The 25,754-nt window shown below is 44.9% G+C and overlaps 1 protein-coding gene across 3 annotated transcripts; it reads right to left on the bottom strand.

The window, feature by feature from the left end:
* Positions 1-3,480: 3,480 nt before the first annotated feature.
* On the bottom strand, positions 3,481-25,567 carry LOC132463586 (WW domain-containing adapter protein with coiled-coil-like). Of its 3 annotated transcripts, none has more exons than XM_060059861.1 (13): positions 25,209-25,567; positions 24,724-24,757; positions 23,804-23,999; positions 21,980-22,074; positions 17,882-17,997; positions 16,586-16,680; positions 10,743-11,024; positions 8,948-9,079; positions 8,242-8,402; positions 7,558-7,655; positions 5,906-6,098; positions 4,275-4,402; positions 3,481-4,071 (listed from the first exon to the last, which is right to left on the bottom strand). In XM_060059861.1, exons 1-13 carry the CDS (start codon positions 25,247-25,249, stop codon positions 4,002-4,004), a joined length of 1,641 nt encoding a protein of 546 aa, XP_059915844.1. In that variant the 5' UTR covers positions 25,250-25,567; the 3' UTR covers positions 3,481-4,001. The 3 variants fall into 3 exon arrangements, with proteins under 3 accessions (XP_059915844.1, XP_059915845.1, XP_059915847.1); XM_060059862.1 differs by having other exon boundaries at positions 7,558-7,652; positions 25,209-25,544; XM_060059864.1 differs by lacking the exon at positions 25,209-25,567 and adding an exon at positions 24,851-25,202.
* Between the last annotated feature and the right edge of the window lie 187 nt (positions 25,568-25,754).

Here is a 25,754-nt window from a genome sequence, read left to right as displayed (position 1 = left end):
CTCCACACTCCAGCGGTCGACCTGAGGGTCTCCTCCAGATGGCGTTCACTGTCTCCGTCTCGAAGGTGCCCTATATTCAACACGCAGCAGGACGGTTCTGTGATAGCATGCTTTAGAATCACTTTGCGATGCTTCAGAGTTTCTTCTTCCTGGTTTGAATGCTGATCACAGACTCAACACCGCCTCAATCCATCAAACTGAACGGCCGGCCAATCGGATTCGCCGAGGACTCCTTGTTATTGAGCTGCAGGCGGCTGAATTACAAAACCACTGTTGCCAGGTGGCTGGGGAGGCCCCCAGGGAGACAGGTGGCTGGGACGCTTTGAGAGAGAGGAGACAGCAGTGATAACATCACTGTCAACATGTCGCAACACAACAGATCCAAAAGGATCGGTCAGCGTTTGGACTCCACACCTTTCTTTCGAAGAAACCACAAGGCGAGTAAAACGAATTCAAACCGAATGATTGTGGGGGATCTGGGTGTCATGGCTGACTGCGGGTTTCCCCAAGACCACCCAGCAGGGCTGAGCTTTGGAAAACATACATCTGAGGCAGGCTTCACCAGAAGATCTAGCCTCCAGGGATCTGTTTGAGAGCAAATGTAGCGCAGATTCCATGTGCTACATACACTAGTGGATTTCTGCCATGGATTGTTTGCCAATAAAACTCAAAAATGAAATACATGTAGGTCTAATATAGGTCTGAAAATCCAAAGTCAATTCTGGCTGTCTCCGAGGGCGTAGCTGGCTGCCATACCACCGCACAAGCTGCCTATCGACTCCACAGGTCTGCTGGGGCAGCCATTAAGCTGTGATAAGATGTGGGAGATGGGCGCGGCTCGTAACACGAGGAGCGCATCGGACCTCCGAGGCTGACCTCTGGATCGGAACATGTCCACCTGCTTCAAGATGAATAGTGTGTCCGTAATGAGTGACTACGTCATTCACCAGGTCTTTTATATCCAATAGTTATATAGAAAAACCGCTAGGTCAAGGACCTGCTCTGAAATGACAGCCCCACAGTGATCAGCGTCCCTCGGGGCGTGTTAACAATGCAGTGGCAGAGTGGGACACACACGCACAACATACTGCGACTGTGTAGGCCTGCTATGGGTCAGGGTTGCTTCGTAGGTGGTGGAGGTCGAATACCAAACGGGCATTATTTTCTGGTCTGTAACAACGGGAAGCTTCCCAGCGTGGCGCCATCACACTGGGTCGCCTATCAGTGATGGGCTAACCTTTACATCGTATGAGACACCCTGTGAAGATCAATACTTCTACTTCCACATTATGTTTGATTACCCCTGGGAACCAGATCCCGTAATCATCTACAGGCATTATTACAGAACCCTATAGATAGTTGGCAGTGTTATTATAGGCCAACAACTTTGCTAACTTCAACAGAAACTCGACGACAGAACACCACAGCAGCAAACAACTTTCAAGTCACAAACAAAAATAACTTTATAATGAACGATTCATTAGTCTCCAACAAGAGGACACTTCACTGTAACAGAATTTACTGAACAAGAAACAAACGGGAGGTGAATGCCTATTTAATTCTGAAATAACTTGATACCAAGGGATTACAAAAATGAACACATTTCCATTTAGGGCAATGCATGACAGAGAAGCTAAATATTCAAGGGATTTTTAAAGTTCAAATCTTTATTAAATGTCAAACTACAATGTATTGTAGGCTTATGTATTGTAGACCTACGACTTGTACAGCAAAATCTGTCTCAACTCTAAGCACCAGTGAATGAAATGTGCCAATGTTTGGTGGTCTGTTCTGAGGACCTTCAGACCTATCAATCTACTTTGTGCATCTTTCATCAACACCCTTACTCCGTTGTATTCAATGATCAGCTTTAGATGAGGTGACATGTTCATTAATAGCTTTATTAAAAATTGACTAAAAGCTGTTGAAACCATATCAACTCGGCCAGAAGGATTCGCAATTATGCAGGAGATTGTCAGTCATAAGTTACACACCAGCGGCTGAAGTGCGCCATCTCCTGGCTGAGAAGGGAACATCACTTTGTCCCAAACTGAATCATCAAGTTCGACAACAGATATATTCAGGATACATCCAACCATAAAATTGACAGAAAACTTATCAGTGGACAGAAGCCAAAACAACAGAATTAAGGTAGAATATTTTATTCTCATATATTTTACGGAATAACATACAAAGCCTTTCTACCCTACAGAAATGCCCATAAGACACTCCCCCAACGCCCCTCCAAAAACAGATGTGCACACCCCCCCCCTCCCAATGCACAACTGGAGTAACAAGAAGTCCAACAGTTACATGGCGGGTGACTGGTCTCGAGATGAGGGAGTAAACTCATGGTCCAAAACAGACCAGGATGGGGGCCAATGTGGAAGAAAAGTATTACTGCAGCTTCACGTGAAATGTCTTCATATTAAAAAAAAGACAAAAGAGTCATAAATGAATACATTAATAATAGAGAAGCAACCACACTCTGCCTACTGTGGAATTAAACTGAGCTGCCACCAAGGCAGCGAATTTGCAAGAAGAAAAAAAAGAGATGAGTTTGTTAGGATGAAAGCAAAATTAGAAACTTTACGTCTTCATTTATCACAGGAGAAAAAAGGACGTAATCAGTAATGTGCAACAATAATTTAAGTTTACATAACAGTTTATAAAAAAAGAAAGAAAAAAAGAATCTACTCGTCATCTCTTGCAAAGCTGCTCTATGGAATGATATATTCAGCCCGTTATCGGAGCGAAACAAAACACTGACCAAACAAAACAACCAGCGGGGGCCTTGGGGAACATACAAATACAAATGGTATTGTAAGACAGACATTGTGGAGAGCTGAGCTAGGTCCAAACTGTATATTTTTATCTGTAAAATAAATCTTTTTTTGCATTATGAAATGTAGGAGGGAAGTTTTGATAGCTTTTGCTGGGCTACAAAATTTTAGTAGGCCAGTTGTAGATCAAACATCTACAACCCAGGGTCTTGGATCCAGAGCTCCAAACGGCTGGCAGTAACACCGCAGGCTGAGCATCTAGTCAGAAGAGCAGGTATTAAACATTGCTTGTATTTCTGCTCTGGAGCAACCAAAGTTTGTTGCAATTCATCAAGGGCCAATTTGTTTTAGCCCAAAACTAAAACGTTGGTGAAACATTTAGTTTTGCATGATTAGAAGTGAATAACACCTTTGGGATAACCCGGGACTTTAAGATTTGCCCGTAAGTGTCAACACAGCGCTTACAACGGAGGCTGAGGTCTTGAGTCACGCTGAATTACCATCTGGTTCACTTCGTTTGTGAAGAAACTCTCAGCTCCATTTTAAATCTGAGCCGTGGTAAATGAGTAGTTCTGTTGAGTATGAACTCCCGGTTGATTCAACCGTTTATCACGCTTCCTGAAGACCAAACGGTCACACTGTACTGCCTCAAACCCATGATTGATGGAAAGAAGACAAAAACAAACTAAAACCAATTCTTTTAAGTTATTAAATTTAATTTTTTTCCTTTGGGGGGGACGTAAAGACGATCTTGTTTGCTCACACAACTACATGTGAAACACCAGAAGAAAGAAACGGTTAACCTGCACAATAAAAACAGAAATCCAACAGTTCACAGTCCAGAAAGGTGCTATTTGAAAGAGTTTCTCAGGGGCTTGAGAAAGGCTTTGTCAGAGCAGACGCATCCTACAAGTCAAACATCTTCTGCGTTCCGCCCAGTTGACACCTCAAGACGTCAGGACATTTTGTATTTTTCTTTTTAAGTCGTTATGTTACCGAATGGAGAATCTTTCCAAGAACAGGTGCTGTCTCCCCAGACAACACCATAGTAAAGGGGGGAATCTCCTTCCATCCAGGGGGGGCTTCCCCTCGTTGGGTTCGACGCTGGTCCTCTGGGCCTCCATCCACTCCGCTGGCAGCATCAGAGCCTACAGCACTCCCCTCCTTCGTCATCCCCTCTCTGTCCCTTTATATAAAACCATCTCCATCTCTCCGTCCTCAGACCATGTAGGAGTTCTGGTTCTTCAGCTTGTCCAGCTCTTTGCTCTGCTGCCTCAGGAACAAGATCCTGGGTGATAAGGACAGGAGGCACACGGGTCAATGGAGCTCATTCAAACCCATGTTACATCATTCCCTGATCAACGAACCCATGCATGTTAAACGTTACCCAATCATTCCATGTTATAGGTTAATGAATCATTAAACCCTGATGTTTTAGGTTATGGAATCCTGAACCCCCTTGGTTTTATGTGGTGTATAGTGACCCCTCACCTCTGCTCCCTCAGCGTGGCCTGGATCTCACACACCCTGACCAGAGAGCGCAGGTTCTTCAGCTCGGTGCAGATCTCAGACATGTACAAGCTCCCCATGTTGTGGAAGTCCTCGCGCAGCCTAGCCGCCTGCGAGACAGAAAACGTTGCTGACCTTGACATTCATTAAGAAGACAGTGAAGCACCTCAACTATCACAATGAGGGCAGGAAAACAAAACGTATCCCCACTCCTGCTACAGAACTGGATGAACTGTGGACACATCACAATAACAACTGTCCAGAGCTGTCCACTGCCCTGAACTCAACGAGAACCCACTTGAACAGGGACATGACCTTCCATCAAGTCATTACAACTGTCTTTTTAAGTCTGCAATAGTTTCCACCTCATATTGAAAGTCCTTCTGGGGCCAACCCCAATTCCACTGGCCTTGCAGTAGTTTACCCTTCTTCTACCGTTGTAGAGACAGCATTAAACACTTGAAGCATGTTATAGCCATTTGGGACTTTTTGAAATGGGGGACATTCCGGTATAATTGCGTTTTACTTGGACAATTTGACCTGTAATATGCCCCTCAAATCATTTAACACGGCACAAATTAGATTTTGGATGTCTTACCCGTCTGTCTATTACTAATCTCAGAAACCATTCATCTTTACCACGAGTCATCACCAGGGACAATGGGCCATGTTTCTAGACTCCCAGCAGAGCCTGAGCAGATACCTGATGTGGCTAAAGCAGAAGGGGCCCATATAGTCTCACCAGGTAGGAATAAGAAGTGTCTTTATGTAAAACCATGTCATTTTAGGAACATGCTGGAGCAGGTATAGGAGAGGGGATGTTTTAAATTAAAGTGCAAACCTATGGACTGGAAGCTGTCATCTTGGAGCAGCGAGGCCCTTTGCTTGGTGAGACCATAAGGATAAAACTCACGGCCAATCACATTGAAGAAGTCATGACGCATTAAATGAGCGCTGCCATTTCCAAGCCACACCTACTCTGTGAAAGGCACTAATACCTATTTGGCTTTTATCATGGTTATTCAGTCCATTTTAGATATCATTGTTTCTACTGCACCGTCACTGATACTTTTCTCAGGCCTCACTTTCCTTCGTTTGTGGAGTTCTACAGTGTGATTAGAGAAACCCAATGTGACAGACTCCAGATCAGCACCGTCTGACCGCAGACACCCTGTCCTATCCTGACCACTGCGACAGCCTCCAGATCAGCACCGTCCCACCCTGTCCTATCCTGACCACTGCGACAGCCTCCAGATCAGCACCGTCTCACCCTGTCCTATCCTGACCACTATGACAGCCTCCAGATCAGCACCGTCTCACCCTGTCCTATCCCGACCACCGTGACAGCCTCCAGATCAGCACCGTCTCACCCTGTCCTATCCTGACCACCGTGACAGCCTCCAGATCAGCACCGTCTCACCCTGTCCTATCCTGACCACCGTGACAGCCTCCAGATCAGCACCGTCTCACCCTGTCCTATCCTGACCACCGTGACAGCCTCCAGATCAGCACCGTCTCACCCTGTCCTATCCTGACCACCGTGACAGCCTCCAGATCAGCACCGTCTCACCCTGTCCTATCCTGACCACCGCAACCATCTGCCGAGGTCTCACCTGCTTCTCCGTGTGTTCGCCCGGCCACCCCTGGACATGCCTGATGAGGTTCTCATCAAAGTGGGTGGCCAGGGAGGGGGTGAAGGAGCCCGGGGCGCTGGGCTGTGATTGGCTGGCCCCACTAGAGGAGGTGGAGGAGGCGGCCGCCATGCCGGCTCCACATGCGTTTGGTCCAGGGGACGGATTCTCCTGGCTGAAGGGGGAAGTGAATTAGTTTGGAGCCATTCTACAATGAGAAAAGGGAGGTTTACTGCTTTAGCTCTGAGTTTCACCAATGGAGATAGGCGGACCCTAAATGGTACTTCGAAGGATTTCAGGGGGTATATAAAAAATTGATATATATTTATAGATATAAATCTATTACATAAAGAATAACGAGAAAGGAGAAGCTGCAGATTCTCGATTTTAGCTGCATAGAGCTCGTAAATCCGCCCCTTCTGGGAGACCCCCATGGGACCCATGCAGTGTTTCCCCCAGCACTGTATGGTTAAGGCGGCTCTTCTTAACAACAATAGGGTCCCGCAATGAGTGCATGTATGCATGTGTATACATATATAATTTTTTTTAAATTATTATTATGCTTTAAGAAAACATACTTCCATCAGGTACAAAAAATAAAGAAAAATAATGCATCGTGATACTGTTCAAAACAATAGTCGTTAGAACTGAAACCCTCACCGAAGACCGCAGGGCTACGAGACAAAGCAGCCTCACACAAAACCATTATCAAACTTCTTCGCAATTTTTTTTGTTTTCTTTCCATGAAAAATTCTAATTTTAATCCACAAACAACACGTGTAATCCAGGGCATATAAAGACTGGGCCCAGAAAATAATTACTTCCTCTCCATTGAAACCCATTCATATTTTCATAGGTCCCAAGGGGGTCTACCGGAAGGGGCGGACTTACGAGCTCTAAAGCTAGAACAGAAACATGGCCGTCAGTCATGGGGTTTATTTGCACACTCTGCCTCTCTGGCTTGGTGTTCTTTTAGGGGAGGAGCCAGAAGTCACGTGTGACAAGTGAAAGCAGTGTCCTATTAGGAAGCCATCCTGATTGTTTTTAGAGTCAACTTTTCAACTTCAGGAGATCCCAAGAAGAAATGCAAATGCCTCACAAAAGTTTCATCTCCCTAAAATGTTTAGTTGTAGAAGGGGTAAAAAATATAGCCTGGCTCCGGCCTGCCAAGTACTGCTGCTCAATTTAAATTTCCCTTCAGTACAACGCCTGGGTCTGCGGTATGTTAGTGGGTTTTCTCCGTCCAAATTTTGTGCAACCAATTAGCGAACAGAGTGGCGGAGTGGCTTAGAACAATGACGTTAAAGTCAGCTCTCGTTGACGGACATCTTCACGCACGGTGTTTGTTTACAGCCTGCGCACAACGTGATTCCCGGCCAAACGTTAGCGATTGATTATGGCAGATCCGGAGTGGCACTGGGCAGTTCCAATAGTTTTAAACTTCAACAGACACGCGCCTTCAAGTGAGCTAACGTTTGTCAATTGAGTGGTCCAGACTCTCTGTGCAAATTAAAGGAAGTACAAGAGTCTGGTAGGACCAGGCTAGTTAAAATATCCATGAAAAAAAATAAAAATAATTAAACCAAGTAGAGCGCTGCCTGTGTGTGCACATGGTCAGTGTCTGTGCGTACTACCTTCTCAGTTGGAGCGTTCTGGGGTCCTCAGGGCGTTTCTCCACGGAGGACTGGGACATGAGAGCTGCTCCAGATTTACCTGAAGACATGTTCCCCTGCTGAACACAGTCACGGTCACAGTGTGAATCTTGATGATGACGAACAGGAGAATTAAACATTTTACGGTGCGGAGCTTTTGAAAATTTGAGGCAGAAATGGATCATTCTGAGGCTTGTGAAGGACCAGTACGACATTTTAAAAACACTGTAAACTAAGTCACCAAACGCTATATTTTCTTTCTTCTCAGACACTCTCAGATTCACTGAACTGATAAATTTGGTTCGGGAGAAGAGATAAAAGCCCGCCTACACTGTAAACTGATTGGTTGACTTACCGATCCAGGCCAATCAGGAGGCGCCTGAGGCTCACGTGCACACTGCACACTGCCTCATGCACAGTTTCTAGATCCCTCTCTGTTGTGCTGCGCGCTCGCTACACAGATGCGAATGCGGTTAGGAGCACGTCTGTCTCCTGTGCGCGGTCTTGCTCGCTCGCTCTCCATTCCGGGAGATTTTAAGTAATTAAAAATTTTCGACAAGGAGGCGCTGGCTTGAAACAAGGAGGCGCAGCGCCCCTCTTTCCCGGTTTAGATTAACCCCTGCTATCCGACCCACAATAGAAATGGAAACAGTCCAGATGACTGACCCTGCTCTGGGAGGGGGCGGAGCCAGCGGAGCCACCTCCCGTCATAGGCTTCTGGCCCGCAGAGGCACTGGACTGTGTGGAGGTGCTCCTTGGCGAGCTGTACGGCCGCGGCGAGGGCGTGTCCGACGACAGGGACACTGGTGACTGACTCGACTGCTGGGCTGGTTGGGCAGGAGGTAGAGAGAGCAGAACCGGGTTAGGTCATTGTTGTAACGATCCATTGGTGATCAACACTGGTGTCCGTCATTCATTATTTGATGCCTTTCCATCGTCTGATCTTTCGAGACGCTGTTAAATTGACCTTCTCCATGTAAGCATGTTTTCCCACAATCAAAATCATTCATCGCTTTGACAAAGGAAAGGCAAAACCGCGTCAGAAACCATCAATTTAAAACAATTAATCGCTGTCTGTACAGTAAGGATGTTCATAGAGCCAAGCACTAACAATTACTAGATTAACGTACACAACAAAGATTTTACATAACTAAGTAGTAGTAGTATTCTATCCTAACTACTAAGGGATCCAAACACCCTAAACAAGAGCCTATCCTCCCCCTACTAAACAACAGACTAAAGGGAAGGACTGCCGCCAAAGCCAACAAGCCTTCAATGGCGCAGCATTAGAGGAGGGTGCTACACTAGGCATTCAGAAGGAGCATGTGGACCAGCCGGGGGTGGAGGAGAAGCAGCAGCAGATGGGCCCTACCTTGACTGGAGTGCTGGGCGGCGGCGGCGGCCTGGGACAGCAGAGCGGTCACATTGTAGCCCGACGGCCCGGCGGCCAGCAGCTTGTGAAGCATTGACCGCAAGGAAGCCTGGGTCACAGCGGCCGCCAGGACTGGAGGAATGAACACACACACACACACACTTAGTCAGGGATGGAAAGAGGCTGCAGTGAATCGCTTCAAAGGCTGATAAGACGTGAAGGGGGAGTTCGGCAGGAGAGCAAAGTCTGTCGTTTCCACATAGTTTCAGTTCAGTGTCCCCAACCACTACAGAAGTAAACTTCAAACCACATGATAGCTGAAGCGGGCTTGGTGATAAAGTAATCATTGGCTTAGGTGAGAAGGGGGGATGCTTCCAAGGTGCACTCCATCAATGAACCAGGGGGAAACTAGATGCATCGACACTTCTGAACTTCCACAGTCAGATAATAAACATTGGACATGACTCAATTGGAAGGAGTCTCTGTATGAGAGTATGTCTGCCCTTCGAATTTCTCGACAATCGTTCATCCGATTGACTCCACACGTGGCGGGAGTATTGCCAAGAGCCAAAAATAGGGCCTTATTGAGTTAGAATTGGTTTGGATGATCGGTTCTCCATAAAGCTGCAAGCAGCAATACCGGAGGCCGATTCAACAGCCTGTCCTGAGCAGGCCTGTTGGGCCCTGCACTACCCCCTGTAGGGTGGGCCCTGCACTACCCCCTGTAGGGTGGGCCCTGCACTACCCCCTGTAGGGTGGGCCCTGCACTACCCCCTGTAGGGTGGGCCCTGCACTACCCCCTGTAGGGTGGGCCCTGCACTACCCCCTGTAGGGTGGGCCCTGCACTACCCCCTGTAGGGTGGGCCCTGCACTACCCCCTGTAGGGTGGGGACTGCACTACCCCCTGTAGGGTGGGCCCTGCACTACCCCCTGTAGGGTGGGGACTGAACTACCCCCTGTAGCCCGTCTCACGTACAGCAAAATATTCTAATAGACTTCAAGTCTATTTTTGCACGCATGCAGAAAGATTTTATGTGTGTATCTAGATTAGATTGTATTGTTAGTAGTTTCAATATTGCATGGGGAAACATGACCTCTTGTTATATTTGTAAATAAAATCTTTACCAGCATATTTTGAAGTCCATAAGTGGTCATCAAGAGGCCCCCGTTGACCAGGTCATATACAAAGAAATAACTAGTTATATAGAGCCCCCGTATAACGACCACCTCGAGTCCCTCCTATGCACCTCGCTTACTTCACAATTTCACGCTAGTTTCAATTGGCTCTCAAGGACGAGGTGCGGGTGATGGTTGAGGTGGAGAAATGCAACGAGTTGTCATCCCCAGATTCTTGATAAAAGGACAATTTAAAGAAAGAAGGAGAACAATTGGTGCTGTTTGGAGCTTCAGACAGTTTGGTGGGAAGATCTCCTTTGAAAACATTGGCCCGTTAAATGACTAAACATGTATCTAAACACTGTATGCACATTCTACTTGTGATTGTTCACAACAATTAAATCCATATATAGCTGAGCCCTCAGGTGTTTATTCTATACCTCCTTATGCTCCTCTTGCGCCTTGGTTTCTACTGGACTCAACCTATTTTCAAAAGAACAATTTCCAGAAACAATGTAATATTACTATTTAGACATTGCACAAGGACTATTTATCCAAAAGCAGGTCACGGTTTGGCATTTTAACCCAGTACCACAGCAACATGTTTTGGTCTTTGAGGATGAAACAATGTCAACAAAGAAGCCGGCCCCTTCACTCCTACCAACACAGACACACTCACCCTCGTTGATCTTGGCCATGTCCACACTGCCGTTGGTCATCTGCAGGGTGGCCTGCAGCGCTGGCAGCAGCTGGTGCAGGATGGCTGGGTCCTGGAGCAGCGCCGAGGACTGGGCCTGCACCGCCGCCGACGACGCGGAGGAGGAGGAGGTGGAGGTGGCGGATGAGGAGGGGAGGGCGGAGGGGAGGGCGGAGCTCAAGCTCTGAGAGGCTGACGGAGCGGAGGAGGAGGAATGGGAGGCTGTGTTGTTGGGCCCGGTAGGCTGGTCCCCGGAGGTGCTCTCTGAGGAGGGGGGGGGATAGAGATCACTCCCTAGGTTACTCAACACGTCGGCCTTGGCCAAACAACATTAGAGTTTAAACAGAGACCACAGAGAAGACAAATACAAAAGTCAGTGGAAATGATGGTGTGGCGAGAAAATATTGCCACATCAATTATTTTGTTGAGTCAGATAAATGGCTCATTTATTCAGACCTCATTGAGCAGGTAGGGGAAAAGCATCTTGCTCAGCCCACTGGTACAAGATGGAAATTATTTAACACCGTTAGATCACTGATAACAATATCGTGAGGCAATTGAGGAAATATGTGGGAAACATTGTCAATGTCTAAACAGGACTCAAAATAAATCTTATCTCAATGAGCTACTGAGATTTGGAAGCCAAAAAGGGTAGTATGGCATCGTGTGTGTCACCGTCTGTCTGAGTCAACCTGAATAAAAGGAAATGCGTCTTCAATTTATCAATCCGATCCAATCTAATAATATAGACCTTGAAGCAGGGCTTCCGCTTATAAGAGTTTTTTCGTTGGCGCTCATCTTGAGGTCCAACGAGTTGACCATCAATATCAGCAAACAAATAGTGTTAAATATTGTATGATATATTGTCAAACTAAAATCACCAGTGAATCTAAACCTTCATTTTCCTTTTAAATCGGTCCTATAAATATACCGTAATTAAGGGAATGAACGAATAATAAAGATTCAACCCGTTGAGAACTCTAGCCGTACTCTCCGTTCCTGGCGTTGCGTCTCTCACACAAACAAACAGATTATTGTACTTTATAAGTCTTTATTCCTCCAAGTTGAGAGACAACTTCTGGTCCCAGACAGCCACTCGACTAACGTCACCACAGCCCTCTTGTGGTGACATAAATGACCACACTAGTGAGGGGGGGTCCATCACTAAGGAGGGGTCCATCACTCCACCAGTGAGGCTGGTCCATCACTAGTGAGGGGGGGTCCATCACTAAGGAGGGGGGGGGGGTCCATCACTCCACCAGTGAGGCGGGTCCATCACTAGTGATGTACATCACCATTGAGGGGGGGGGGGGTGTCCATCACTATTAGTTAGGGGGGGTCCATCACTAGTGAGGGGGGGGGTCCATCACCAGTGAGGGTGGAGGGGGTCCATCCCTCCATTAGTGAGGGGGGGGTCCATCCCTCCATTAGTGAGGGGGGGGGTCCATCCCTCCATTAGTGGGCGGGGGTCCATCCCTAGTGGGGGGGGGTTCATCACTAGTGAGGGTCGGGGTCCATCCCTCCATTAGTTCGGGGCGGTCCATCCCTCCATTAGTGAGGGGGGGTCCATCCTAGGGGTGTACGGTGTAAACGGTGCTGAAGGTATACCGGTGTGAATTTGAGCTACGGTATGGATTTTGACGTTACCTCGGGACCGGTGTGACCGGTAGACAATGTTGTGTGTAACGCGTAACAAAGTAAGTAATGCGTTAATACTTGCTAACTACTTTTTCATGTAAAAAGTAAAGTTACGAGCAACTACTGAAAATATAGTAAACATAGTTCCTTTTTCAATTCGGCACCACGTTACTTTTCCCAGGGACAGATTGACAGCGATACTGCCTTCTCAGGCAGTATGCTATTGCGCAAGTACGCAGGTGCGCAGCAAGCGCTCCTGCGTGCTTGCGCAATAGTCCCTTCACGAGCTCTCATTCCACAACGTACGAGACAGACGCTAAGAGCGTGAAGCCGTCTCTGCAATCAGACATTGCTTCCGCAGGCCTTTTGAAAGCCAGTCCATACAACAAAATGCCAGCGGTGGAACGAGATGACAAACGTTGTCACTGTTTACCTGTCTAAGGACATTGTTCCCTTTCAAAAGAACAATATTCAAAATGTCGATAGAAAGGGCTTTAAAGAGATGGTCAAAACACTCGATCCCAGGTACGCGTTACATGCCCTCACACACTTCAGCCAAATTGAGATGCCAAAACTATACGGCAAGGTCCGCAAGCAAGTGGAGAAACAAATCCATACTATTAAACATTCGTGTTTTTCAGAGATGGAAGTAACTTGAGAAAAGATTTTATTTATTTATTTTTTATGCGGTTTTTCTGCCTTTCCAGTATTTTACCCCTTCTGAGGCATTTATATCGAAATTAGAAGATAAAATTAACATACCGTGATATACCGTTACCGTTTATTCCTCAAATCATACCGTGATATACATTTTTGTCCATACCGTACAGCCCTACTTTTAAACTTTCATTGTTTTTAATTTTTTTGGGTGAAAAAATAGGCTACCTGAAATAAATAACCTATTTTAATTTATTGGTTTCTAACCCCTCTACCGTCTCAGCTACTTTTTACTGTCTATGCGCAGTGGAACAGTGGTAATACAGCGCGGTTCGGTCCTGCACACACCCGGACTCCCTTTACATCAGCTATAGTGATGTTTTCGCGGTGTCCGCGTTGCCCGGTGCCTGGGTTTATTACAATGATGGACAGTGCTGTTAGCCAATCAGAGGGGAGACATTTGCATGTCATGAATATTCATTAATATTTTTATATTTTTTGCACCAAAATCGACTCGGAGGGCATTCATGCTATTAGTGAGCAACGCTAAATCAATGAAAAACGATGCATTGACAACTTAAGCAATATAACACGAGCGTGAGTGGGGTTGATAGTTTATATTTATTTTTTTATTGGGGGGGGTTTGCTCAAAAAAGGTTGAGAACCACTGACATAGACCTTTGCTGGATAGATCAGTCTACCAGCTAGCTGTGTGGTTATATCTTAAGTTTGCATTTGTATGCATTTTATTTATCAGAACTTTAATAAAATTTGATTTTGACTTTTCTGTTACACAATAAAACAATAACCCAAATAAAAAATATTTTTAAACTGCATTACCATATTATTTTAGTGAGGACTCGAAAATAACTACAAATAACCAATGTTAGGGAAATCTGTTTATGTTTTGTTACGCATTTCTGGAATTTCTTTTTAAAATATATATCAGTCGATATATCGGAGTATTACATTTTAAAATCACCAAATATTTGTATTGGTATCGACCTTAAAAATCCTTTATCGGTCGGGCTCTACTACCGAGTGGACTGAAGTAAACGTTGCTCATCTATCCAGCACAGATCTAGGTGGACACGCCCACTAGAGATTTTTGAAACCGCTTGTAAGGCTAATCACACACACCTGGTGATATAATACAGGGGTTGACACTAACGGTTGCCCGCTTGCCCGGGGCAAGTAAAAAAAATTTTTGGGCAAGTTACGATTTTTTCTGGTTGCCCGAACGGGCAAGTGGATTTTGGGTGGATGTTAATATAAAAGCTATTTATTCAAATGTTTTTAGAAACTGCAGAACAACCTTTTGTTCCGCAAAACCACACAAAATAGAAGTATTTGCAATTGATCAGCGCGCTGTCTTCTCTTCTCTCGGAAAGCGAGTTAACAGACACGCATCGCTTCAGTGCGAATATAGCCCCGCCTTCTGTCACTCACTCGCAGTGCGGTCTCTGGCAGTGATTCGCTAAAGGTTAGCCAACACAGCTAGCATCTCAAGTGCAGCACCTCCGCAAACAGTTTAGGTAGAATTTAAATGGAGTAGTGATGGAGGAGTGCAGTTTGGAAGTACTTTGGATTGAGGCAAATTATCAAGGAAAGTCAAGAACACGGTTTTGTGTTTCATAACTGTGCAAATGCACACAGCAATAGCGATCTTTTTCACGAAATTGGACCCTCACAAACTACTGTATATATTACATGAAAGCTGAGCCTCCACTTATTCCAACAGTCCAAACCATATCATTCTGTGACTAAAACTCGCAAATAACTTAAAAGGCACCCAGTGCAACTTTATGTAAACATTCAATGAAAAATAAACATTCAATTTCTAGTCTTTTTTACACGTAGTAAGTTTCAATAACTCCATACCATTACATATCGACATTCAAGGAGCAAAGAAGAGACGTCGTTGTGTGGTGAGAACTGATAGAAAATCGTAAACAACAACAATCGCCGGTGGGGAGAAGCCATTTTTCCATTGACTGGAAGCCTGCTTTATTTATTGTAGGTTACAAAAAATAAAGAAAATGGCGGCATTGTTGTTGTTATCGATTTTGTATCAGTTCTCACCACACAACGACGTCTCATCTTTGCTGCTTAAATGTCGGTATGTAATGGTATGGAGTTATTGAAACTTACTACGTGTAAAAAAGACTAGAAATTGAATGTTCATTTTTAAGCCTCGAAAGTTGCACTGGGTGCCTTTAAGAAGAAACGTCCCCTTTTCTTTTAACAACCAAAAATGAAGTATTATCTTTGTGATTTTGGTCCACAAAGTTGATTCTGATCGAATAAAACCACCATAAACAGATTATCCAGTATCTGGGCCAAATTTTGCAACTTAACATAGTGTTTTCAATCAATGAATAAGAGAAGGTTTCGTTGGAAATAGGTAAATTGCCTTCAATCAGAAAACATATTCTTCAGCGCAATCTAGTGGCCATATATTTATTTGCGAGTGTTTGGCTTGGTGCATTCGATTGCCCTGAACTTTAAATAGAGGTGTCAAGTGTCAAAATTGTAAGACATCTACCTTATTTGTGTCTCATAGTAAGACAGCGCTCACAACTGATAACGACCAACTGATACTGATAATTATTTCAGGTGGAAATGTTATCTTCCACTTATGCTGTGTTCCGTGGCTTTATTCACTTTAACCAAGTATTATCCCCATTGAATATTTCACTTGCACAACAATCTTTCTTTTGGCCCAAAGATGACATTATCGCCCTTGCAGTTGTGGAGATATAATCTCTTTACTTTGGGTATGTTCTTTCCTGAAAAAAACGTTTCCCAGCTTTCACGTTTCAGCTTCAGTCTGAGCTAGGATGATTTTTCTGAGCCCCCCCAAAACCAGGCCGGGTGCCTGGCAAAAAGAGGCCCGTTCACGATTCTGATTATAATTTGGGCAAGTGAACATTACATTCGGGCAAGTTGAACCTGACCTGTACTTGCCCGATGGGCAAGTGCTTTTGAAACCTTAGTGTCAACCCCTGTAATATGTCTTCTTTAAGATTCTCTGACACTTGTAGTATAACGGCCGCGGCGTGTGGCACATTTCATAAACAACATCGCTCATTACAACACTCGTACACAACGGTACATAAAAAGTATCACAAAGTTGCCGTGGGTCGTAATAGGCCCCCTCCTTCATAGACCAGTACAAAACATTTCTTTATCGTATTGCTTGAATGCAACAGTGGGTTCACTTAAAGAAGCATGTATGTTTGCACTGCTCAGTGCCTGTCTTTGTATCCTGAGGAAAGCAGGGAACAATGAAAGGTATGAGGATGGCTGAGAAGCTATTGCCAAAGAGTCTCATGCAAAATACTCTGTGTTCGCGATTAAGTAATTTGCTACATACCGTGCAGGACAAGCCGCAATACATAGTTGATTCAATACATCTCCGAAATAAATCTTGAAAAGGAATGCAGACATCTAACTATCAGCTAACTAGCAACCTGCCGCCCTTAGTAGGTAAGCCACTACCAAGTCTAGTGGATGTAACCTGTACTCACTAGCTGTGGCTTTGTCCTGCAAGGCCTCTTGTCTGTAGTCCATGTCCCTTGGGAAGCTGTTGGTCGTCTTGGAAGAGTCCTTCTGCCGTTGTTCTCTGTGATACAATGGAAACAGTCGGATGACGAGCAGCACCGTGTTCATTCCAACCACTGATCTCTAGCCAGCTGAAATGTGCTATGCCATACAGGAGGTTCCCACCAAGTTTCCCAGGTAGTAGATAAGTATAAAGTAGGGATGCTAACCGATGACCGCATCAACGTTAATCGATCAAAATTGTCGCTTGTCGGTTAAAAAATAAATAAAAAAAGATGATCAGATGAGGTGACTTATTGGAAGTTGGACGGACACCGCGTCTCTAGCCCACTGTTTAATTTCTCCACAAGTCTTAATTATTCCCGCATGCGAGCGACGGAGGATATGAGGTCTAAATTATTATGGACAGTAGACTAAAGGCTATCAGACTACAGTTAGCCATTTCATTCCAAGATCTTTTTGTGTGAAGTGAAAAGAATTATCCCTCACCCTCAATTTTTCCGTCTCCTCCAAACTAAACAAGCGGCGTCTCTTCGGAGCTGTCATTTTCTTAAATGAGCCGCGGCAATGTTGCAAATGAGCTCCTAACGCTGCCCGCTTCAGATTGGCCCCTGGTGAATCCCGCGCAGGGTCTCAACCAGGTCCGCGCCATCTCAGACCATTGTGGGCGTTCGAGCTCGCTCTCTACACACAGACAACTTGCAGTAAACATGCCTCGTGTTTCAATTCAAACACAGGTCGTGCCGCGGTTAGAGCCACTGCCTCTCACTCGTAGAGTGTGTGTGTAGTTGTGTGAGACGGAGGCGGAACGGGAGAGAGATAAGTAGAGTTACGAAATAGCAGGTGGCTGGCGCGGCCTCGAAATGGCGGTTATTTCAAATAGCACATTTTAATCTGATCGGTTAACCGGTATTAACCGGTTAATGAGGCCCGCTGGCCGGTCAAGAATATTTTACATTTTCGCCATCCCTAGTATAAAGCTGGATTTAGCCTTTTGGTAGATGCTTACAGGCTTCAGACATGTCATAAGGAGCAGGTAGGGGTTACGCATCTTGCCCAGGTGTGCCTACAGTTGGACTGGAGACATTTAGGATGTAACCCAGTGCCTTTGGGCTGTGAGTCAAACACCCTAGCTACTAGACAATCCTTCTTTTCCTTTGACACTACACATTACTAATTGAGAAACTAATCAACGCAAAGAAAACATGGAGAGTATCATCAGAAGGCTAACAAACATGAAGAGTTTAGCTGTAGTCCTTTACCTCTCCAGCAGGTCTCGGGGCTTCTCCCACTGGGACACCTCCGTTCTACAGTTGTAGTAGTACTTCTTCCCAGAGGAGCTGATGTGCTCTGTCCAATCGTCAGCCGGCTCTTGGCGCTGGGAAAGAGATACAAGAGGGTAAACATCCAGGACCACCACCCCGTTACATCAAATAAAGGAAACACTAAAGCACTTCATCTATCTAGCATGAAAATAACACATATACATGTAAATCCATCCATAATTTATCATGTCACATTTAGTTATACAGTGCTGTAACAGCATTGAAAATATAGGTTAACTCTGGACTCAAGTTTCCACCGGCGGGTACGGGTAGGTTTATATATTCACCGTGTCTGGCTGTCGTGCTTACGTAACTGCCACGGCTATTGCCATCCGGCTTAAACCCCGCTCTACCCTAAGTGTACTGTCGGAGGCGGAAACACGAGACTTAACTGAGCAGTGCCTAACCGCACCTACACTACCGGACCTTACCTTACCGGAACCATGTGTCATGCATATATTAATCTAGTAGTCATTTAGGAGCAGGAGTCTTTATCAAATATATCCATCCACAACCACTGGATTCTGAGTGGAAAAAGTGCTTTGGGCTATAGAACAGCTCTCTCATGCTTCACACACACCTCGCAGCAGAGAAAAGAAGAGCAGAACATTGGGTCTGGTAACACCAAAGAAGAGTAGGAGGCCGAGAAGTCTTTCAAGAGTAGCAATTCATGTCTGTGTTGCTAATGGTTCTAATTAGGGACTTCCCAAAAACACTTTTTCACTTCCGAAACCGTAGCTTTGGCTATCTGCCGATATCGATATCAGTCCGATACTTAGTTCTACTATAATATACGGAAGATCTTTGCTCCTGATTGCCAATTAATCACCCTAAAACATCTCGCATATCACCATCACTTGAAAACAGGAAAAGTATTATGTTGTTATTCTTTCACATCTAGTAATTGAGATAAGCTCACAAAATGATAAGGCTCGTGCCGTTTGACTCCTTGGAGTCTCTTTCAGATGGCATATCGTTTGTGTAGATATCATGACATGAAAAATATTGTATACGTTTGCATTAAGCTTCTACCGTAAGTACATTTGATATGTATGATGCAGCTAGCCTCTAGCCATAAAAAAGGCTGGCTAGAGGCCACCACACAAACGCCCGATACATAATAATTATTTCCAATCGGTTAATCATTTTAAATCGATTGGACTTCCGCGACGTCCGAAATGGAAGCGTAGCGATCACAAAAGCTGAGCTGCACCAGGGATTTGGAATGAAGGTTCATCCCGTATCGTGATCCCTTGCCATCAGACAAAGACTTGACAACAAACTTTCACTTTCAGTTAAGAACAGCCTAGTTTCTCTTTATGTTGTCACCTAATGAATGCACAATAGAACTCTATACATTCTCCTCATCTTGTTATGCGGGTTTGTCTACGCAATGGCCTTTCATTATTAGAACCTCCCCGGCACACACTTATAAAAGATTGTTTCTGAGAATGATCATGAACCACCCTGAAACCCACGTGACCCTGTATGATCTAAATGTATACAATACTATGTGTTCCACTTCAGCATTCATTAAATGCCAAGTCATATAACCTGCTTCACTAAAACATCCCTTAGCAATGTCGTTTTTCTAAATGGCTTCCTTGTACTGATTCTGCCTTATCATTTAGAAAAGGTATGAAACTAGGTAGGGATGTCCCGAATTTTCGGCCACTGAAAATTTTCGGCCGAAAAATGGCCCAAAAGCGCATTTTCGGTTTTCGGCCAAAATACTTTATCACCGAAACAGAAATTTGTGATGACGCAAACAAAAAGCGCGGCCAGCACACGCTTGTCTGGATAAGCGCCAATATGTCTGCGGTGTGGACATTTTTCAATGTTTCTGAGAAAGACCCACGTATAACGATTTGCAAAAATTGCAATGCCTTGATTTTAATGAAGTTAGTACACAGTCATAGCCATAAATGCCATGTACTAGGGTTGTATTACCGAGTATAAACGGTATAAACTTTGAAACTAGGTCAACCGCCATCTTCTCCGTCAACTCTCCTCTCACACTCGGTGACAGCGTCTGGCAGTGCGCCAATTCTCGCTGACAGCGTCTTATAATGTTCTATATATAATAGTATAATATAATTAAGCAATAGATCCCGCCAGGCTGTGGTATGTGCTCATACCACTGTTAAGGGGCGTTGTCCGGCCCCGACGCGCAGCGGAGGGCCGGCGACCCCCTTCACAGTGGTATAATGTGAGCACATACCATTGACTGAAGTGATCTATTGCTTTTATACAATGGTTACTGTTATGGCGAAACGAAAGTCATAGACACACTACATTTAAAAAGAAACAAAGAAAGTCAAAGTAGCCGTTTTGTTAAAGAATACAAAAAAGTAGTCCCTCCTGGCTGCCGCTATGCATCGACGGTCGCTATGCAACACACTTTAGCGTCCCTCCGAGAGAAGGCTCCGATAGAGCGGTTCGCCGGCAATTTATCCTATGGAGCAGTTCACTCGCCGATTTTAGACTTCAGTGAACTGTGCTATTGCTTTTATACAACTGTTAAAATTATGGCAAAATGTCGTTTGCTTGACGGTGTTCAACTCGTTTCGCTCTTTTTCTAATTGGTCGACTTCCTCTTTTCTTAGCTCTGCGTGCCGTGAATTATTTTGCTCTTTTACCGGGGAAAGCTGCCGAAGCCACTCATCGGTTGTGAGGCCTTCCCGGAGCTCGAAGGGTATATTTCCCCGCTGGTGAATCCCCTCCTCCATGGTCAAGCTAAATCTCCGTGTGATAAAGTTTCTTACGATACTTTGTAACGGTTTCCTCTTCAAGGCGCGGAGTGATACTTTGACAAAATGATCGGGCGTCATAGCAGTTATGTATACGCTCTTTATACAACAGTTGGGAACCAATCAGATCGCTGGATTTAGGACCCCCATTGTATAATTTTTAGGGCCCGACCGATTTATCGGCCTGCCGATTTAATCGGCCGATTATAGCCTTCTTGAAAATAATCGGCATCGGCCAAAAAGACGCCGATTACAACCGATTATTATTATTTTTTTTTTATAAATGTTATTGCGATTAGTATCCTGCAGATTGCGCTCCTACTCGCCTTGCTAACTAACAACTTTAGCCGGAGTAAAAAAGAGGAGATTGAATTTTACCGTACAACATGAAAGCACGCTCGCTCAGGCAGCTGCGCGCTCACCTCACCAATGTACACAAGACGCGTTGTTTGAGCATGTTGTGCCTGTTTTTCTTTAGGTCCCAGGCCATGTTAATTTGTTATACTGTAGACTCTAACGGTGAGACCATACTGCTCAGCACGCACGTGTTAGTCACTGCTCACGAGCGCAGCACATTGGGAGTTAGTTATTTATTTTACATTACACTCATTTTTGACTGTAAATGTATTCTAAAACACTCAAAGGTTCTGCATTCAATTCACATATTCGTCAAAAGTGTTTAAAGTATATTTAAGGTATCAAAAACTACGTTTTATATGTTGTTGTTTTTTTGTTTTTTTTTGATCGGCTGATTAAATCGTAATCGTAATTTTTCTCTGAAAATAATCGGCATCGGCACTCAAAAATCAATATCGGTCGGGCCCTAATAATTTTATATATAATATCACGGCCAAAAGCTCTGTGCGCCTCCGGATGGCCGTAGCGCGGGGAGCTCTCGTAGGGATTGGGCTTCGGGGGGTTTGTTTACCGGCGTTGCTATGGTTACCGGTCTTGTGCGTTCCAACACTTTTAGGTAGCCTATCTATTAGAAAAAACACATCAAAAATAAAACAGTGCAAAGACAAACTGGCGAACTTTTAACCTTTTTAACCTAATACCGCGGCAACCCTAAATGGTACTAATAATTGTAATAATAATTTCTTTCGGTGTTTAGGTTTTCGGCCTGGGTTTCCTCATTTTCGGCCAAGAATTTTCATTTCGGTGCATCCCTAAAACTAGGTACGCAAAAATTCTAGACAATCACTCTGCGGCTTTGTAGTGTTGTGTCCCTGCGTATCCCGGGTGATTGGCCAGGGGAACCACAGTAAAGAAAGCTCAATCTTACCCGTTCTGTGGGTCTGCTCTGAGGGGCCTGCGAGTCTGAGCTGTGCTGGGCGCCATTATTGTTGTGAGGGTTCTCTTGTGGAGATCCGCTGGTCCCTGAAACGCAGGCGTATGACAAAGTTAAAGTTAGGCTTTGGGGAAGAACCCTTATAACAAAACATGAAGATGACCAAAGACTTGTTTCAGGCAAATGGGTTTTGGGTTGGTAGTAGGGCTGTAACGATACGCGTATCAAACCGAAAATCGCGATACTCAAAGCCACGAACCTGTCTCGCGGTGTGAGAAGGCAGAAGCGCGATATGCCCTTTCTAACTCTTCGGTCAAATTGTCAGATTGAAATTTGCTAATAATTTGTCTAAATAATAGTCTGCTGACAGCGCCCCCTCCTATCGATGCCGTAAATATGTGACGAGATGCCCTCTCTGTGATCACAGCTCTCCGTGGCTACGGAGGATTGCATTTCTCCACAGCCGTCGAAGTCCTCATATGCGATATGAACGACATTTATCCAGAGTGGGCCAAGCGCGAAAAAAATTGCCTGCGTGATCCTGTCTCTATTGTTTTGTGTGATTTGACTGGCAGTTTGTCTGCTTATAGGTCGGAATGAAGCGGCCACCGATTATTGACAGGATGGGTACTTTATTCTACCGGACTCGTTCGCTTCTTCACTAGACACACGCGCTACCGCTCGCTCTCCTCGCTCGTCCACTCACTCGCTGACGTCACTCACACACGCATACGCACACTGCCATTCTCCCGCACACACATATGCTACTCGTAACACTATGCCTCGTTATTGCGACGTTCATGTTTTTCCTCATCTATTGAAAGTTAGGCTATTAAACATGTTGCATTCTATACGGCCTGATTATGTCATTATTTAAGCTACATAGCCTAATAAGAAGCGCTAATAAGGATATTTGAATAAACCAACCAAACAGTTAAAGGGGCCCTATTATGCCTACCAGCAAAAAGCATCCTCCAACTGCAATCTTTGGTTATTTCTTTATTAATTTAGCTATACTTTAATAGTATTCTTTCGGTTCAAATCTGTTCAGTGTTCCAAATTATTTGTTATTAAATGTTACATTAAGATAATTGGTATTTAAGTGTTGTTTAAATAAAATGCTTTTTAAATTTAAAAGAATCGTGGGATGTATCGAACCGTGGGTCAAAAATCGTGATACAAACCGAATCGTGAATTTGTGTATCGTTACAGCCCTAGTTGGTAGGTAGGGAGGCTTTCTAAGCAGAGCCAACTGGGTACTGATCTCAGTTGCCGCTCTTATCTTTATGCAACTGGTTCCAATATGACACTAATCCGAAAGGAGTCCACTCCAATATTTCCTCACTTCACTGTGACAAAAGTGGAACTGCAGTCTACTTTCCTCCAGAGGATTGTCCTGTGACATATTTACATGTTGTTCTTTAGTCGACTTCTTTATTGTTTAAGACCTCTTGAAAACCCAACATTTTTGAGCAAACGTTCCAATTTTGCCTCAGAGATTAGGAAACAAATTGTTTACAAAAACAGACAATGTTGAATTTCCTATTTCTCCCTAAGATCAGTTTCAACAAGGTTGTTGTAACAGGCTAGTTGGCCTGACATAACTATTGACATTTCAGTAGAGTTAACTCGGTTACAGTAAAAATATTGTAGCCAGAAACAAGTTTGCATCACAGCCAAAAGTGAACAGGACCTTACATTATATAAAACAGCAATGTAACATAAGGGTTCACCTATGTCACATTCATTTAAATATTAGAATACTGCTACAGATAAGAGTTTAACTGTTTTTAAACACTACAGAACCTCTCGGCATACCATTCTTTCCACCGAGTGAGTGTGTAGTTTTGGCCCTGCCATGGCCCCCCACGGTGCCGTCCCCGGGCCGACTGACGGGACTCTCGTCTGAGCGCCGCAGCATCTTGTAGGGCGGAGTGGGCTCTGATGAACCATCACGCACCTTGTCGTAACGGTGAACACTGCCCGACTGGCTCTTTGGTTGGGACTTGTGGGGCTGGAGAAGATGGCGAGAACAGTACGTATGGGATCATTTGTTTCAATCATTGACATATTTACAGACATCGAAACGTTATTTTTGTGTTAGTGGAAGAGATGTCAAGGATGATTGCCATGTCGTTCTACAATAAGTGTAAATTAAAGTCTTATGGCAACCTTTACTATGTGTATTTACTTTAGGAATGAAAGTAAAAGCTGGTCTGGATAACATGCAAATAAAACCACCACACAATATACAAATCAACCAGGGGTTCAACTTAAAGAACGGTTCCACTGCCTGATCTACTGAAACCAACGGAGTAGAACATTTCAGAGACAATAGTTTTGACGATAGCTTGTTTTTGTTGTTACTTAATTAGCAGCAGTCGACCTTTCCAGTAATTCAAGTCTGTTCTAGTTTGTTGCGGTGCCTGCGACTGGATGCCTGGACTCTACTTAGGGTTAACCGGCAAGCACCCCATCATCAATTTAATATGTTTTGCCTGTATGAATGTATGTCAATTATGGCCCCCTTTGCACTCCTGATCATCCCTGGAAGGAGGGATACCCACTCTGTGTCCTTCCTCAAGATTCCTTCCTTGCTAATTAAGGGATTTTTTTCTTGCCCTTTTGGTGGCTAGGGTCAGGAGGTATCATAATTATACGGCCTCTTAAGCCTTTTGAGCAATACGAATAAAATAAAATATAAATGAATGATCGTTGAGACCTCCAGTGACACACACCTGGTAGGGTTGGGAATGCCTTCTGTCGGTGCACCTGTACAAGACAAAGAAAACAAACCTTTAATACATTGTTTAATAGCAGTGTTATCTTACGATCATGAACAAGTTGAGCTAAATGCTAACTTACCCAACGGTCGGCTAGCGACAGACTTTTAACTAGCTACTCAGTCGTCCTGTCAGTTACGATTGTTAGCCAACTAACTCGTCATACTACGATCCGTTGGAAACCTGTCCTACTGTCAGAGATCGGTGTACTGCCAGATGGAGTGACCCATCCAGACCTAGACACCAGACTCGGTCTAAACGGACGTGTTTAGTGAACAGGAAATGCCCTGCTGTGGTACGAGCTAACACAAGCTAACCCGGCTAACGAGCGGCTAGCGTTAGCCGTTAGCTTAGCAGCTAGCTTAGCGGATATTGAGTTGCCTCAACCCCCTGACAGACATTGTGTTTTTATACTATAACAACCATGACAGTGGATTTACCCATCGCTGACTCTTGCTGGTTTCCTCGCATGCATCACCATAAGGCCGTGGTGATGTGTGTGTGCGTGTGACGGGGGCTGGGGCCTCCGTCTGCCCTCGGACCTGGTGCTTCTCTCTGCTAACCTGACCAAACTAATTAGTCTACGATATTATAACTAACGCCTATCAGTGGTGCGAGAGATTTGCAGAGCGGGCGGCCTGTTCTGTTAACCACCCTGGGTGTGTCAGCTGGCTTTAAGTAGAGAAGTGCTGGATATGGGCCGAGCAGCAGCGGACGAGGAGACCAGGAGACGACGGAGCAGAGGACCGTCTTCAGGCCCCGCCCCCACGGGCCAGGCACCGCCCCCACTACATCCAGGCCCCGCCTCTGGCCGGGCTTCCGGGATCCACCCACAACGTCAGGAACCGGCTTGGCAGTGTAAAAGTGTAGATCCAACATTTTTACACTGCCAAGCCGGTTCTGTCGCGGCTTGGCAGTGTAAAAGTGTTGATCCAACATTTTTACACTGCCAAGCCTCGACAGAACACCCGGCAATTACACTGATT

This window comes from Gadus macrocephalus, chromosome 8 (genome assembly GCF_031168955.1).
Source record: "Gadus macrocephalus chromosome 8, ASM3116895v1".
In the NCBI taxonomy this organism is placed as follows: Eukaryota; Metazoa; Chordata; class Actinopteri; order Gadiformes; family Gadidae; genus Gadus; species Gadus macrocephalus.
Note: the sequence above shows the minus strand (reverse complement) of the source record. Positions and strands in the feature narration are given on the sequence as shown.